This window comes from Meleagris gallopavo, chromosome 11 (genome assembly GCF_905368555.1).
Source record: "Meleagris gallopavo chromosome 11, MGAL_WU_HG_1.1, whole genome shotgun sequence".
Taxonomy (NCBI): Eukaryota; Metazoa; Chordata; class Aves; order Galliformes; family Phasianidae; genus Meleagris; species Meleagris gallopavo.
Window position 1 is genome coordinate 9368210 of NC_139414.1, and position 12588 is coordinate 9380797.

Genomic DNA, 12588 nt, shown 5'->3' on the forward strand with positions numbered 1-12588 from the left:
ACAATTGAACGTGATTGTCACAGGCAGTCATGCAATTATATGTGAATGCTCGGAAGAATGTGGTATTTAGAAAATGTCTTTGGGTTCACGTTTTCTTGTCTGAAGCAGATTGTTACATATTCTTCAGGACAGTTCCCTAAAGGAATATCAAATCAACCTTCTTTCTACTTCGAGTGCTGTTCTATTTTGGTATCTAAATCCCTTAGGCAAACCACTGAAGAAGCCATTATTCTCACTGGAATGCCACACGTTTTCCTGTAATTTCTAATTATCTCACCTAATTTCCAAAGACTAGAAAGATAAAAATACGGCTATACATTTTCCCTTCTATAGAAGTTGCATAAAACTTTCTGAAATCTTAAAGTTCTACGCCTAGAAGAGAGTTGCCTAATCATCTAAACATGACTCCCTGCTTAACACAGGTTAATTAATTCCTTCTTCAATTCCTGTAACAGTGACTGAAGTAGAGTAAGTTCTATTTTTAACTTGTAGGTATGAGAATATTTTCAGAAGAATGCTTACAGCTCCTTTCACCTGACGTCTGAAGAAAAAGATTGAAGTTGTTTATAGCAAAAGGTAATTTTGTTCATTTTAATCTTACCGGTTTTCTAAAGCTGGTTAAAACATAATGACATCAGAGTTGAACAATTTGCGGTTGAGCTAATTACAGCAGTAACACTGAAACAATTTTAAAACCTAATAAATCAGGATATGATGTGACAAGTCATTTATATTGCAGAGGAGGCATTTTCAAGCTTTGTGCACACACAGTTGATAGTCTGAGAAATGCCTGAATGATTTCATTGGCAGTACACTGGGTAAAATACTATACTCACTCCATCCTGCTAGTTCACCAACTTAATCCTAGTAGAGCAAAGCATATGTGCTCCTATTTCTCTTGCATCAAAAAGGTGAGAATTAAAAATAAGGAATAAAATTAAAAAAAAAAAAAGATGACAATATTATTTACATTCAGGCGCTTTTAGAACTATCACACTGTGCCATTCAGATTACCATTTTAACCTTTATTCGACTCACAACATATGACTTCTTTATACCTGTATTTAGTCCAGACTATTGAGTTAGCAATTAGCAACCATATTTGCAACAGAGTAAGAAGCGACTACTTGGCTTGTGTAATCTTATACTTGTACTATCTCTACACTGTGAAGACAACCACAAGCACCTACTCTATTTATCATCGTGCTTTTGTGATCTAAACATATAGTAGTAAATATAATTTAACAATACAAACCAATTTCTCCTTCTTACAGTAGCATGTATCGCTAACTCAAATAGTAGTTATTTATCTAGTACATTTAAGAGAGCTCAATCCTTCGAATATGTGTTCAACATTCAAAGACTCCAAAAATGAAGTATATCAAGCATATAATCAAAGCACAATTTGTGAAAATTTACCATTATACACTGAAATAATGGAAGCATGCTTCTGATTTGCAAATAGCCAGTCACTCATCATCTTTTCCATCTTTTCATGGTCAGGTCATTAAGGCCTACTATTACCCTCAGAGGCCTGACACTAAAACTGTTCTACTGAATCTGAAAAAAATGGGTCAGGAATCCTTTCCTGGTTTGTATTACGATTGTTATCATACAGAAGAAGAAAAAAAGTGCAAAACAGGTAGACAGTGACATGCATAATATTTGATGCAGTACTTCTAGGACATCAGTACCATAGGATGCTTGGACAGAACACCTGAGATCATTCTGTAAGGATACTGCTAGGTAACATAGCACCTAGGGACTCAAATATACAGCTGCAATAACAGAACTGCTACTTTGCACACAAATACTGCTATTTATAAGCGATACAATTAATCTAACCTCCCAACTTCTATACAAATCAGTACACTTACTGTGTTTTGTTACAAAAGCCTTTGTCAGATACTGCTTTTGAAAGTACCAAGTACCATATCTCGTTCCTATTGTGATAAATAAGCTTTAGCGAGAATCAAAGATCCATTTCAGATTTATTTATTTTTTTTCAAATGTCACATGAAACAGCAATTTTAAAAGTTTTTGGGTTTTTCTTTTTTTTTTTTTTTTTTAATAAGAGACTGCAAAACTCACTGCTCCCCCTCAGCCCTTTACACCCTTTATCACAGTCACAGTCTGTTTGAAAATGTTTTCTTCCTTCACTACAAACACTGAAAAGTCATCCTAGACTCTTAAAATCAAACATATACTCTGTTCTCAGACAATGACCATTACAATGATAGAGATAAGCATTGTGCTGGTCAGGTTATATTCTCAGTAACACTTCTGCACAGCCATGGGAAGCAGATTTACCATAATAGGCATACATAGGTACAACACAAAGCAAAATTGGGGTATCAGAAAATTATTACCAAAACTTTGGGAAGAAATAGTATACAACCTGACTTTCAAGTTGGAGATGAGTTTTGCAGGACTGAGAGTCAAAACATATTTATTAACTAAGCAAATTAATTGATATACCTAGCATACAAAAATCCCTAAGCAGATTGATTCTCCCCTATAACAAAGAACAATTTCAAAATGTCACCGCTGCTAAACAATTAGTCAGCTTGATAATCTAACCGGACTAAAACCGGTGATGGGATTATGAAATAGTTAGCTAGCAAGAGTGTACTTAGGACAGCGCTTGCATACAGCTTATTAAAGCGATGTGACAGTAGCTTAGAGTGTGACCTCCCACAGCTTCAAGGACTCTGCTGTTTACTGTCCAAGATAATGGTGAAAGCACAGCGTAAGGGTGACAAGGCTGATCTACTCATAGATTTCCTATTTCACATTTTCCCCACTGTGCTTATTTATCCGTATCTCTGAAGTGCTGCTAAGCTGGCAGTGGACTATTCTGGGCACAAACACAGACCACCAGAGTTTCTGACACCTTGCAGAAGCAGTAAGAGCAATGGAATGTAAATGGCATCGCTGGGACTGTGGGAAGAGCAGCTGAAGTAGAATGTGTGGGTGGCAAAGTTCGCTAGGAAATATCTGTAGTGACTGAATCAAAAATATTAGAGTGGCTACTCTATACTTAAATACACCATGCAGTATGCTACACTACTAGCTGAAGATCTCAAAGCATGTCACAAGCTTTATTAAAATGTGCCTCACTTTCTCTTTTAAATTACTCATTAGTATCCTTGTTTTACAGATCAGGTTAAGTAATTCATCTGAGATCTCACAGTGCTGAGAACCGTGTGATCAGTGGAAGGTAAATATCTCCACAGTGAACTACTGGTCACAGCAGGTGTGACCTAAAGAGCAAAAGTTATTTAGATGTTAATTTAAAATATAACAATGTATCAAAAAAAAAAAAAAAGGGAATAATCAAATGTTTATGCCTACATAAGTTTGAGACAAGGCACATACAAATTGATCATGAAGAGCAGGGCAGGATACTGATCTTCATTACATTTATAAAAAACATCCTTTTTATATAGCATAACTGCATTTTCCAGAAGGTTTTTTTATTACAGCTGGATGCTTAGCATTTTCCCTTAATAGGCCATCCTTTGAAAAAGTCTTTGAAATTAGCCATCATCAATCCATTTGCACTGTTCCCATTACTTCTACTGCCCTTGTTTATCAAAAGGCCATTCTCTGTCAGGTTAGCTCTTATGCCCAGACCCTCAGGGAAATGTTCACAGCTACAGTGCTCAGTACTGCCTGCAATAGGGCCATTCCAGGCAAATTGCAAGCATGAAAATGAAAATCCCATTAACCAGAGCAGTTGTCTTCAAATTCCCCACTGGCAAGGCTGACTTGCATGCAAGTAACCAGCACAGGTTGCTGCACAGTGTTGAGCTGCACAGGGACGTGAACACTCCAGCGATGGTATGTGCAGGGCAATGCAAAGTGATTTAATTTAGTTCAGATGAAGGAGGGTTAAGTCAAATGACTGCATGTACGCCATGGGCTAGGAGCTCACAGAGATGCTCAGCTGACACACGGTGACTCTTTAAAACGTAAGTCATGTCACTAGATAGCTTTCTCTGAATTCAATTCACACATTTCCTAGTATGAAATAAATCTGCCCTGTTTCAATTTGCCATAGTAAATAAATGCAGCAAACTGTTTCCTCTTGATGGAAAGAGATGCTTGTTTTAAACACATATAGCACAAAACACACCATCCATAAGGTCAGAATTAAAATTTGCTTCCTAAATCGAAACTCTGGAACAAGACAGAAACCTGAAAAACTTAAGACTTACTTTTTTTCAAAATATGTCTTTAGGTTATTTATTTTAATAAATTATTTCATACATTAAATTTCATTCTGGCCATCTGGCATACCTGCAGTTATTTTAGTGGTGACCATTTGTTACGTATGATGAGATGTTGCAAGGAGATTGACAAAATGAACTACAGAGCATCAAGAGAGTAAATAATGGCAATGTAAAATGGGCTCATTTTTTGCTAGGGCAAAAATATTAGAGACAGGATTCTACTGTATAAGAGAGGAAGAACAGCTTTTTGGATTGCAAAACATTGTCATCCCTGCACATATGTGCGTGTGGATCCCACACGTTTTAAAATGCGCCAGATCACTTCTGCTTGAGGATACAGGCATTAATTTTCCTCTCAAAGAAAGGTTTTAAAAAGTGGTGTCAAATTTAAGCACGCAGTCTGATAGCTGCTGTCATTTGAAACATGTCAGTGTTCTTCATCACAACATAAAGATGCTAAAGGATCCATTTCCAAGTGAGTTTGTGCAAGGACAAATTTTAAAATACTTTGTAGTAATAGTTCAAGCCAGCTGGTTAAATTGTATTGACCGAAAGGCTTGGCACCTTGCAGAAGATTACACACCAATTTTCTTTTCTGCAATGAAAATAAGAGATTAAAATAAGCATTATAATTTAAAGATTTTGCTGGAGAATTTATTTTTAATTCAGATAAAAATATGTTCTTTCCGTTCATATTAAAAGCTAAATCTTTTGCTTTATTATCCATAACATTTTATTGGAGAAATAGCAGTTTGCTAATAAACTTCTTCCTCCTTTTTTAAGCCTAGCAATATCCTGCAAAAGAGAGTTGCTTTTAAGCTGCATCATTAAAGTGCTAAGTAAAACAAAAGTCACACAGCAAATCAAGTTATTCACAAGCTTTTTTTAAAAAATGATTTAAACAATACAGTTTCACAAACTATTCTGGTATTTTACTTATGGGGACACAGAGGCTAAATACAAACACCATCTGTCTGACTTTGCTTTGCTGTTTTTCTGAAGCACGTCCCATCACTGCAGTTCAGCACCAGGCACGAAAGGCAGAAAAGCAGTCCTTTCAACATTTTATCACAGAAGTTGATGAGAAGCTGACTCTTTGTCAGCACTGACAAAGCAATATCATAATAATCACGAACACATAGACATTTGCTTCCTGCATGCCACTGCAGGTATACTATAGCAGCCTACAAGAGAAACTGGAAACTGTGCAAAACTGCAGCAGGCACCTGTGGATGTAAGGTTCGCAGTGCCTTTAGTCATGAAGTATAGAAGCGCTCCCTTAATGAGCAGGTAAATGAATCCAGAGCCAGAGTAAACTAACAGACTATGTAAGAAACAGATGTGTATGGTGACTGAAAAGATTCTAAATATCTCAAAATATTCTAAAAAGAATAAAGATGTTAATACTTTTATTGTGTTGGTTTTGCTTTGGCCCAGTCTAGATAGCAGATTGCATTTCCAGAATAAATGTTCTAGTTTCCAAATAGAAGGTGATTGTGAGTTTGGATAAATAAGATGCATGTAACAAGTTATAGAATATTTGTGACAGAGTTGCTGTAGAAGCTGAAAATGTCCTTCAACACCCTTTAAAAAGGGCTTTTCTATTTTTTAAATGCATTATTTTCTCAAGAGAGATATAATATTGGCAGATTAGTAAATCTTACGGTCTTGCAACAAACTTGAATAAAAGAAATTATACATGTTCCTGTCGGTGTTCCTAGATGTAGGGCATTGTTTCCTGTAAGAAAAAACAGCACAATGCTGGGTGTATCAGATTCCTCCCAAATACACAGCAAGCAGCACTATCAGTTCACTGTAACCTACTCATAACTAGCAGAACTTTAGTCTGAAACACCCATACACAGACTGACAGTGCATCACAGCACTCGTCTCACTTTTTCAGACTTGTAAAAATGCATTAAATCTGATTTCAGTTTATTTTTTGCAATAATTCACCAAAAATAATAGGTGTGCAGCTGTAATGAGACAAAGTTTTGCAACTAGCTGTTTTCTTATATTCTAGTACAAAGAGAATGAATTAAAAGCAATAATGATGAGATGTTTTGTAAATATGATAATAGTTTATCAGGAATAGCTCATTAACTTCAAAGAACGTTGAGACAAATAGTTGAAGTTGTAACTACACTGATGTGAAAGGCAGACTTTCCATGAATTACTATGCTTACACTTTGATCCCTTTGTCAATACCTCCTATTTAAAAAGGTGATCAATTCCCACTTCTTCCACTTCCTAACTATTTCTTTTGCAAATTTCAACATCATTCATAGCATTCTACTTTACAGAGTAGATATTTGGGCTGCAGATATTAAAAAAACCTGCTATCCAGAGAATACAGAATGCCTTTAATGACATGCTTTTGTTGTTGTTTTTTTTTTTTTTCTTTAAGTTCCTGAATTTGGGAGAAAAAAACTTTTTAATTTTCACATCATCAAATGAAGCATTTTTCTTCCAAACAGTTGGGCAGAGATCAACAGTCCACCTTTACTACTGGTTACTTTTGTCAAGGTAGATCGAATTGTTTTTTTTTTGTTTTTTTTTTTACACTAGTTGATCAAAGCATTTTTTAATAAAAAAAAAGAAAAAAAATAGATCAACAAATCAGTACATTATTTCCAATGTTAAGTTATTTTCAATCTTGTCTACACTATTTTAATACTGTTTTTATAATTAGTCACCTTAAGGTAACACACACAACAAATAAAAATTCCAAAAATGTTTAATCCTTGAAACAAACATCATATCCAGGAAGATTTGGAAGAGATATCTGCAGTGTCAAACTGGGTAACAAAGTTTGAGACAACCCATAAGGAAGTGACTCAGGTGCGTTGTAGACAAAAGATGAAAATGTTACATTACTCTCTCAGACAGTGCCCTTTTTTCTCTTACAGTTCTAATTAACTTAAATTAAAAGAGAACTGCGTTGAACGGAATTTGCCAATTAACAGATGAGTCCCTAAAAAAAAAAAAAAAAAAAAAAAATTGTTTGGGCAGAAAAAGATTGAAAAAAAGGTATGTAAAGGAAATACATGGAAGCATTGCTATGCTTGCAGCACCCTACAGTACCTTGAGGCCCTTCTGATTTTCTTTCTTAAGTATCATCGACTTAAGTGCATGCTAAATTACTGATGTTTGTTTTATAAAATCACCATTTTGTAAGTTTTACATCCAAGAAGAGAACGTTATTGGATGAGAATTAGTGATGGAAGGTAAGCAGAATATTTCTATACAGTTATGAAGAAAATCCATAGGATAGTGTTTTCTCTTTTCTACAATAAAATACTGAGGTCACAAACATTTAAAATTAAAAAAATATGATTTCAGGTCCACTTTTGTATTCCATTCTTTTTCTGCTGAAGTGTTTTAATAAAAGGAAATGATTCTGGGGAAAGCTATAACTAGACTAAGGCCACATAAAATAATCTACTCCAGAAAACTGACAGCTTATCTCACTATTAGATTGTATCATGGAGGAGAGTTGCAACACTTCAGAACTAGAAGACAGATATGCACACAAATTGTTTTATTTTCATTTTCTATCAAGAGCATTATAGGCAATTCATCCATTAGCAAAAATTTTAAATAAGAATTATAAAAATTCAAATGCAGTTTATCTGCCCTTTACTAAGCACTCAGATGTGCCCATTCGTGAACGAATCACTGCCAGTGAAGACTCCCTGCTGTTCTGCATACGCATCTATGATTCATGTTCTTTATGTAAGTTAAATAACACCACAGTGACTGGAAAAATTTACAAGAAAATCAGAAGCAAAGGTTAAGAAATAACAAAAAGTAGGTGGAAGTAAAGTGAGAGGCCTGAGAAAACTTGTACTGCCTGAGGTAAAAATGTACTGATGTTCTTGCTTATGAACTGAATTTGGTTTTATACCCATCAAGGAAAAGGTGTCTTTTTAACTTGCATACAGTTAACAACTCAAAGTAAAAACCCTTGTGACAGAAGGACACCTACACGAGGGAAAGTAGGACAAGGCAAGATGTATGAAAGAATAAGACAATATTCAGTTTAGGTGTTTGCATCAATAAAGTACACTGTATAGCCTAGATGAACTTTCATTGAGAAGCTTGGGCCCTCTGTCTGCCAGCTTATTGACCAAGATAGACACTAAGCTTCATGACCCTGCCAGTGTAGGAAAGTCATGATGTATCCTGTCTTCAGCAAGCTTTTCCTTATTTTTACCATATATTAACTACTACAAAGCAAAAGCAATTTTTTTTCCTAAGAAAAACAAACAAGGAGATTTTTAATATAAATTAATTCAAAACTAAACCATAAAATAAAAGCTAAAATTAAACACATTGTAAGGAAGGAAGTAACAGTAAAAATATAAGGAACTAGAAAATTGTTTGAAGGAATAACTATCACTAAAAGAAACCACTCCTGACGGTAATTAAATGATTACATTAACAACCCTCATGCAAAACTTTGCTAAGAGACAACTCAAAAGAGAGAAATCATAGCACTACTTCTGCATTTGGGTTTCTCTCTGCATTGGATATATTCTTAAAATTCAGCCCAAAATTTCTGCAGCAGGATGCTTTTTTATTTTACATTTATCAGCACGATAAGTTCATTTTAAGACGTAAAGAATTTCAGAATCACAATGAAGGCTGTTATTGCAATCATTTTGGCTTCATGTCATTGGTACAATAAACCATAAACCCAGAAAGCTCAATTTAATTAAGTCTATTACGTCTAGCATAAAGAATGCATTTAAATCAGTATTGTTTGCCATGCGCTAAAAAAGAACATGCCAGCCTATTTTCATTCTGTGACTTCCACAAAGATACTTAACATTTAACTGCCCAAGAAAACATACAGTATATTTAAGGTCTCACATTTACAAAGACGAAACTTGAAGACTAAAAGTGATGCAAATAAATGCTGTCAGAAGATCAGATCTCCTATTGTATTTCTTGCTGTGCATAGGCTTAAGCTTCCTCACAACATATCTCATGACATAGTATCTGATTAACTTGAACATTTGGACTTACTTGAGCTTTTACTGAAAACTTTATAGATGATTAAAATAGAACACCAAAAATACCTTCCGTCATCTGAAACTGGTAGGCAAAAATCACCACCTAGATTTAAACTGAACTGTGCCACTTGTGTAGGAATTTAGTGCAACTCCTGTCTACCTTGCATGAATTAACGTCTAAAACATGGTCACACTATCAAATCTGAATTTTTCAGCAGTGCATAAATTAAGAGAATTACCTCTTTGTTTCTCTGAATGTTGGGTAAGGTACCAACTGTCACCTAAAGGTGATAAACAGAAAGTCATCTTGTTACTCACCAATAAAGTAGTTGTTTCCTAATGCAAGCATTTCTTCAGAAAGTACAAGGCCACCCAGTGCCTGGAGGAGAGTGACACTTCTGCCATCAATGAGCGAACACTGCTTAAATCCAGCAGTTGTCACCTTCCATAGCAGGATAAGCGAAGCAGTAGCATCTTGTCTTATTCTAAGAAAATAAACGACAAGAATATTTACATACAGTGAGGGAAATTGGTCTTACAAGAAAGTGCATCAGAACAAAAAGCTTATTATCAAAGAAAGAGTACTTAAATATGGTGAATATGGAATCACGAAAAGGTCTGAAGATTTTTCATCACTTCCACCAAATTTAAAATATTTTTAACAGTAACATATGTATAATGGTATACCTACACAGATTTATTCATACAGAGTCTCAATTTCTCATACTGAAGGACACCAACTTAAGAGTCCAATAACAGTTTTATATAAAACGCTACCTAACAGTAGCCTTGTTCACTATTTGTACTTATGTCTTTTTAAATAGTAGCTCTCGAGCTAGAATGCTATCATTTTCTGCAACTGAAACGCATCCAGCCCTCCTACTTATTGAAGAACATTCAACATTCATTCAATACAGGAGATGCCGGTAGAAATCCTCTTTCCTTTGCTACACCAGATCGAAAGTTCGGAACAGTTTATTCTTCTAAATCAAATGAGTTGTGTAACGCTCTCAAGGTCACTGAGTTCATGGTGCCTTCCTAAATATTTACAGGTTGAATAAGCACATACAACTGCTTATGTACTGTCAGATCCACTAGGGAGCACTATATCTATATGGGTGTTTCTTTCCTCTTAGGATACTTTTTCCCGCTAATTTCAATAAAGAAAAAATAAAAATCTATCTGTAGTATTTCTGGCAAGATCCCAAAAAAATTGCATTAATTCACCTAAATGGATCACCACTGAGTTTGACCAATCCTCCTGAAGTTCAGTCATAACTCATATCCATCCTACTGCTGAAACACTTCTAATTCTCTCTTACTGAAAACAAGCCCCCAGATACCAGGGGTAGACACTCTGTTGTACAGTTTCTTCTGCTAAAAGTGTCTCAATTCTACAAAAGCACAGTGTGGTGTCTCCCTTGCCATTTTTTTTTAAATTTATTTTTATATTTTTATAAAAAATTTTGTAAACATATACATCCATTTATTTATTTATTTTACAAGAAATGTAAAGTTTTCTTATTATACTTGACATGAGCTGATAAAATACTGTGATCATATCAGATAAGTAAATTTTTGACAGTATTTTGGGTCAACTTTAACATTAAACCCCATCACTACTCGCAGAGCTGAACGTCTCATTTTCAGTAACAACTTCTGTTAATATGACAGCAACCATTTAGGTCACCCATAACAATCAAAAGAAAAGAAAATTACTGAACGGAAGTTTCTCTGTTGTTTATGTATTCAGCCACTGAACCAGAAATGTTATTCAAGTCTTTAACAAAGGAAATACAATGGAATGAAGATAGATATCAGCTTGCATTAATCTGCCAAAATAAAAAGCTACTAAAGGTAGACAGTATAAAAATGACAAAAAACCAACACTATGCACTCTGCAAAGTCATTTATAATGAGGACATTCCATCATGGGTCTTAAATACAGCCACAGAATCTACAAACGTCAGCTTATTCTTGATTTAAAAAAAAAAAAAAAAAACCACACACATTCACAGATCTCCTCCCTGCTTAAGCTTCTCATGAATGAGAACGATTCAAAGTCCCGTGGGAAGCATAGGACATCTCCCACGTTTAACAGTTACAGCTTCAAACTGTCTGCAGCTTGTCTGCTTGCAGCAGTTTGTTTTTTTCCAGTGAGCAAGGCCTTTTTTAACTGAAAGCTGGCATTCTGAAAGATAAGATGACAGTATGAGAAAAGTAGGCTATTTTGGGAAAATGTGAGCCTAAAATTGCAGTAAAGCTGTGAGCCAGAGAACTGTGTTGGCAGATTTTTATTTGAAATCAAGTTTTCAGTAGGAAATACCTCACCTCATACCAGCTGAAAGAATCAGATCTTTCTAGGAAGTCAGGTTCTGTTAATTAAAAGTTACAAAGCAAACCTTTTACTAAAAAACCATGAGTTCTAACATGTTTAACAGAGTAAATTCCAATTTTTTAAAAATGTGGTTTGTAATACATTCATCAAAGATTTCGGCTGACTGACAACACCCAAAGCAATATTCCAGAAATTAAATATAAAGCATAAAATAAGGGTAATTACTTAATCAATAACTACTGTCCACCAACAAGTGCATCTTCATATTAAAGGGGAAAAAAAGCGTTCACTGTATGAAGGAGAAAGGAAACATCACATCTTTTCAAATCTGACATCTTCAGAATATTTGCCCTGATTCCTAAAGCGTTCAGATGCCCAGAGACAGTTTACATGCTCACATCTTCTGAAACATTAAATATGTGGGAGAAGTTACACCAAGCAAAGAGCTGTCATAGCAGCGCTAGATACATGAAGGCTTTCTGAAGTTATTTCATGTACTTTTAACCATTTGACAAATCTGAGTATCTGAAAAGCAGTTTTCTAAAATACCCAGGCAAATTAAAAGAAAAATGCTTTTATATTCCATAAAAAATATTTTTACTTTATTGATGTATTCTGTGGAACTTCAAAGGAGACAAGACGGCCTCCAGCAGAGGTATTGGAACTGGCATTTCCACAAGCCACATCTGGAAGTATCTGAAAATAAAAATAGTTTTATTTAATACTGAAGCACAAAATATGACCAAAGAAAATATGATTTTTTTTAATAGCACTAATAATACAGTAATCATCTTTTAATGTGGACCAAAACATTTACTTAAGTATTTCTGCTGTCATTAAACAATATGAAAATTCATGTAAGCATCCTTTCCATTTTAACAAAACCTTCCTGCACATGGTCATGCATGGACTTCTAAAGGTATCTTCCTTTAAAAGTGACCATATAATTCGAAAAAGATGGATGGGCTTCTAGTCCTGTGACTTGCTAACTAAAGCT

At 34.8% G+C, this 12588-nt stretch overlaps 1 protein-coding gene across 1 annotated transcript in view; it reads right to left on the minus strand.

The window, feature by feature from the left end:
* DNER (delta/notch like EGF repeat containing) overlaps positions 1–12588 on the minus strand; it is a 109245-nt gene that overhangs the window by 45207 nt on the left and 51450 nt on the right. The window contains exons 3-4 of the mRNA XM_085233135.1: positions 12193–12287; positions 9572–9738 (exon numbers count right to left, since the gene is read on the minus strand). Coding sequence (XP_085089261.1) covers positions 9572–9738; positions 12193–12287 — 262 coding nt within the window. The remainder of the gene's footprint in view (positions 1–9571; positions 9739–12192; positions 12288–12588) is intronic.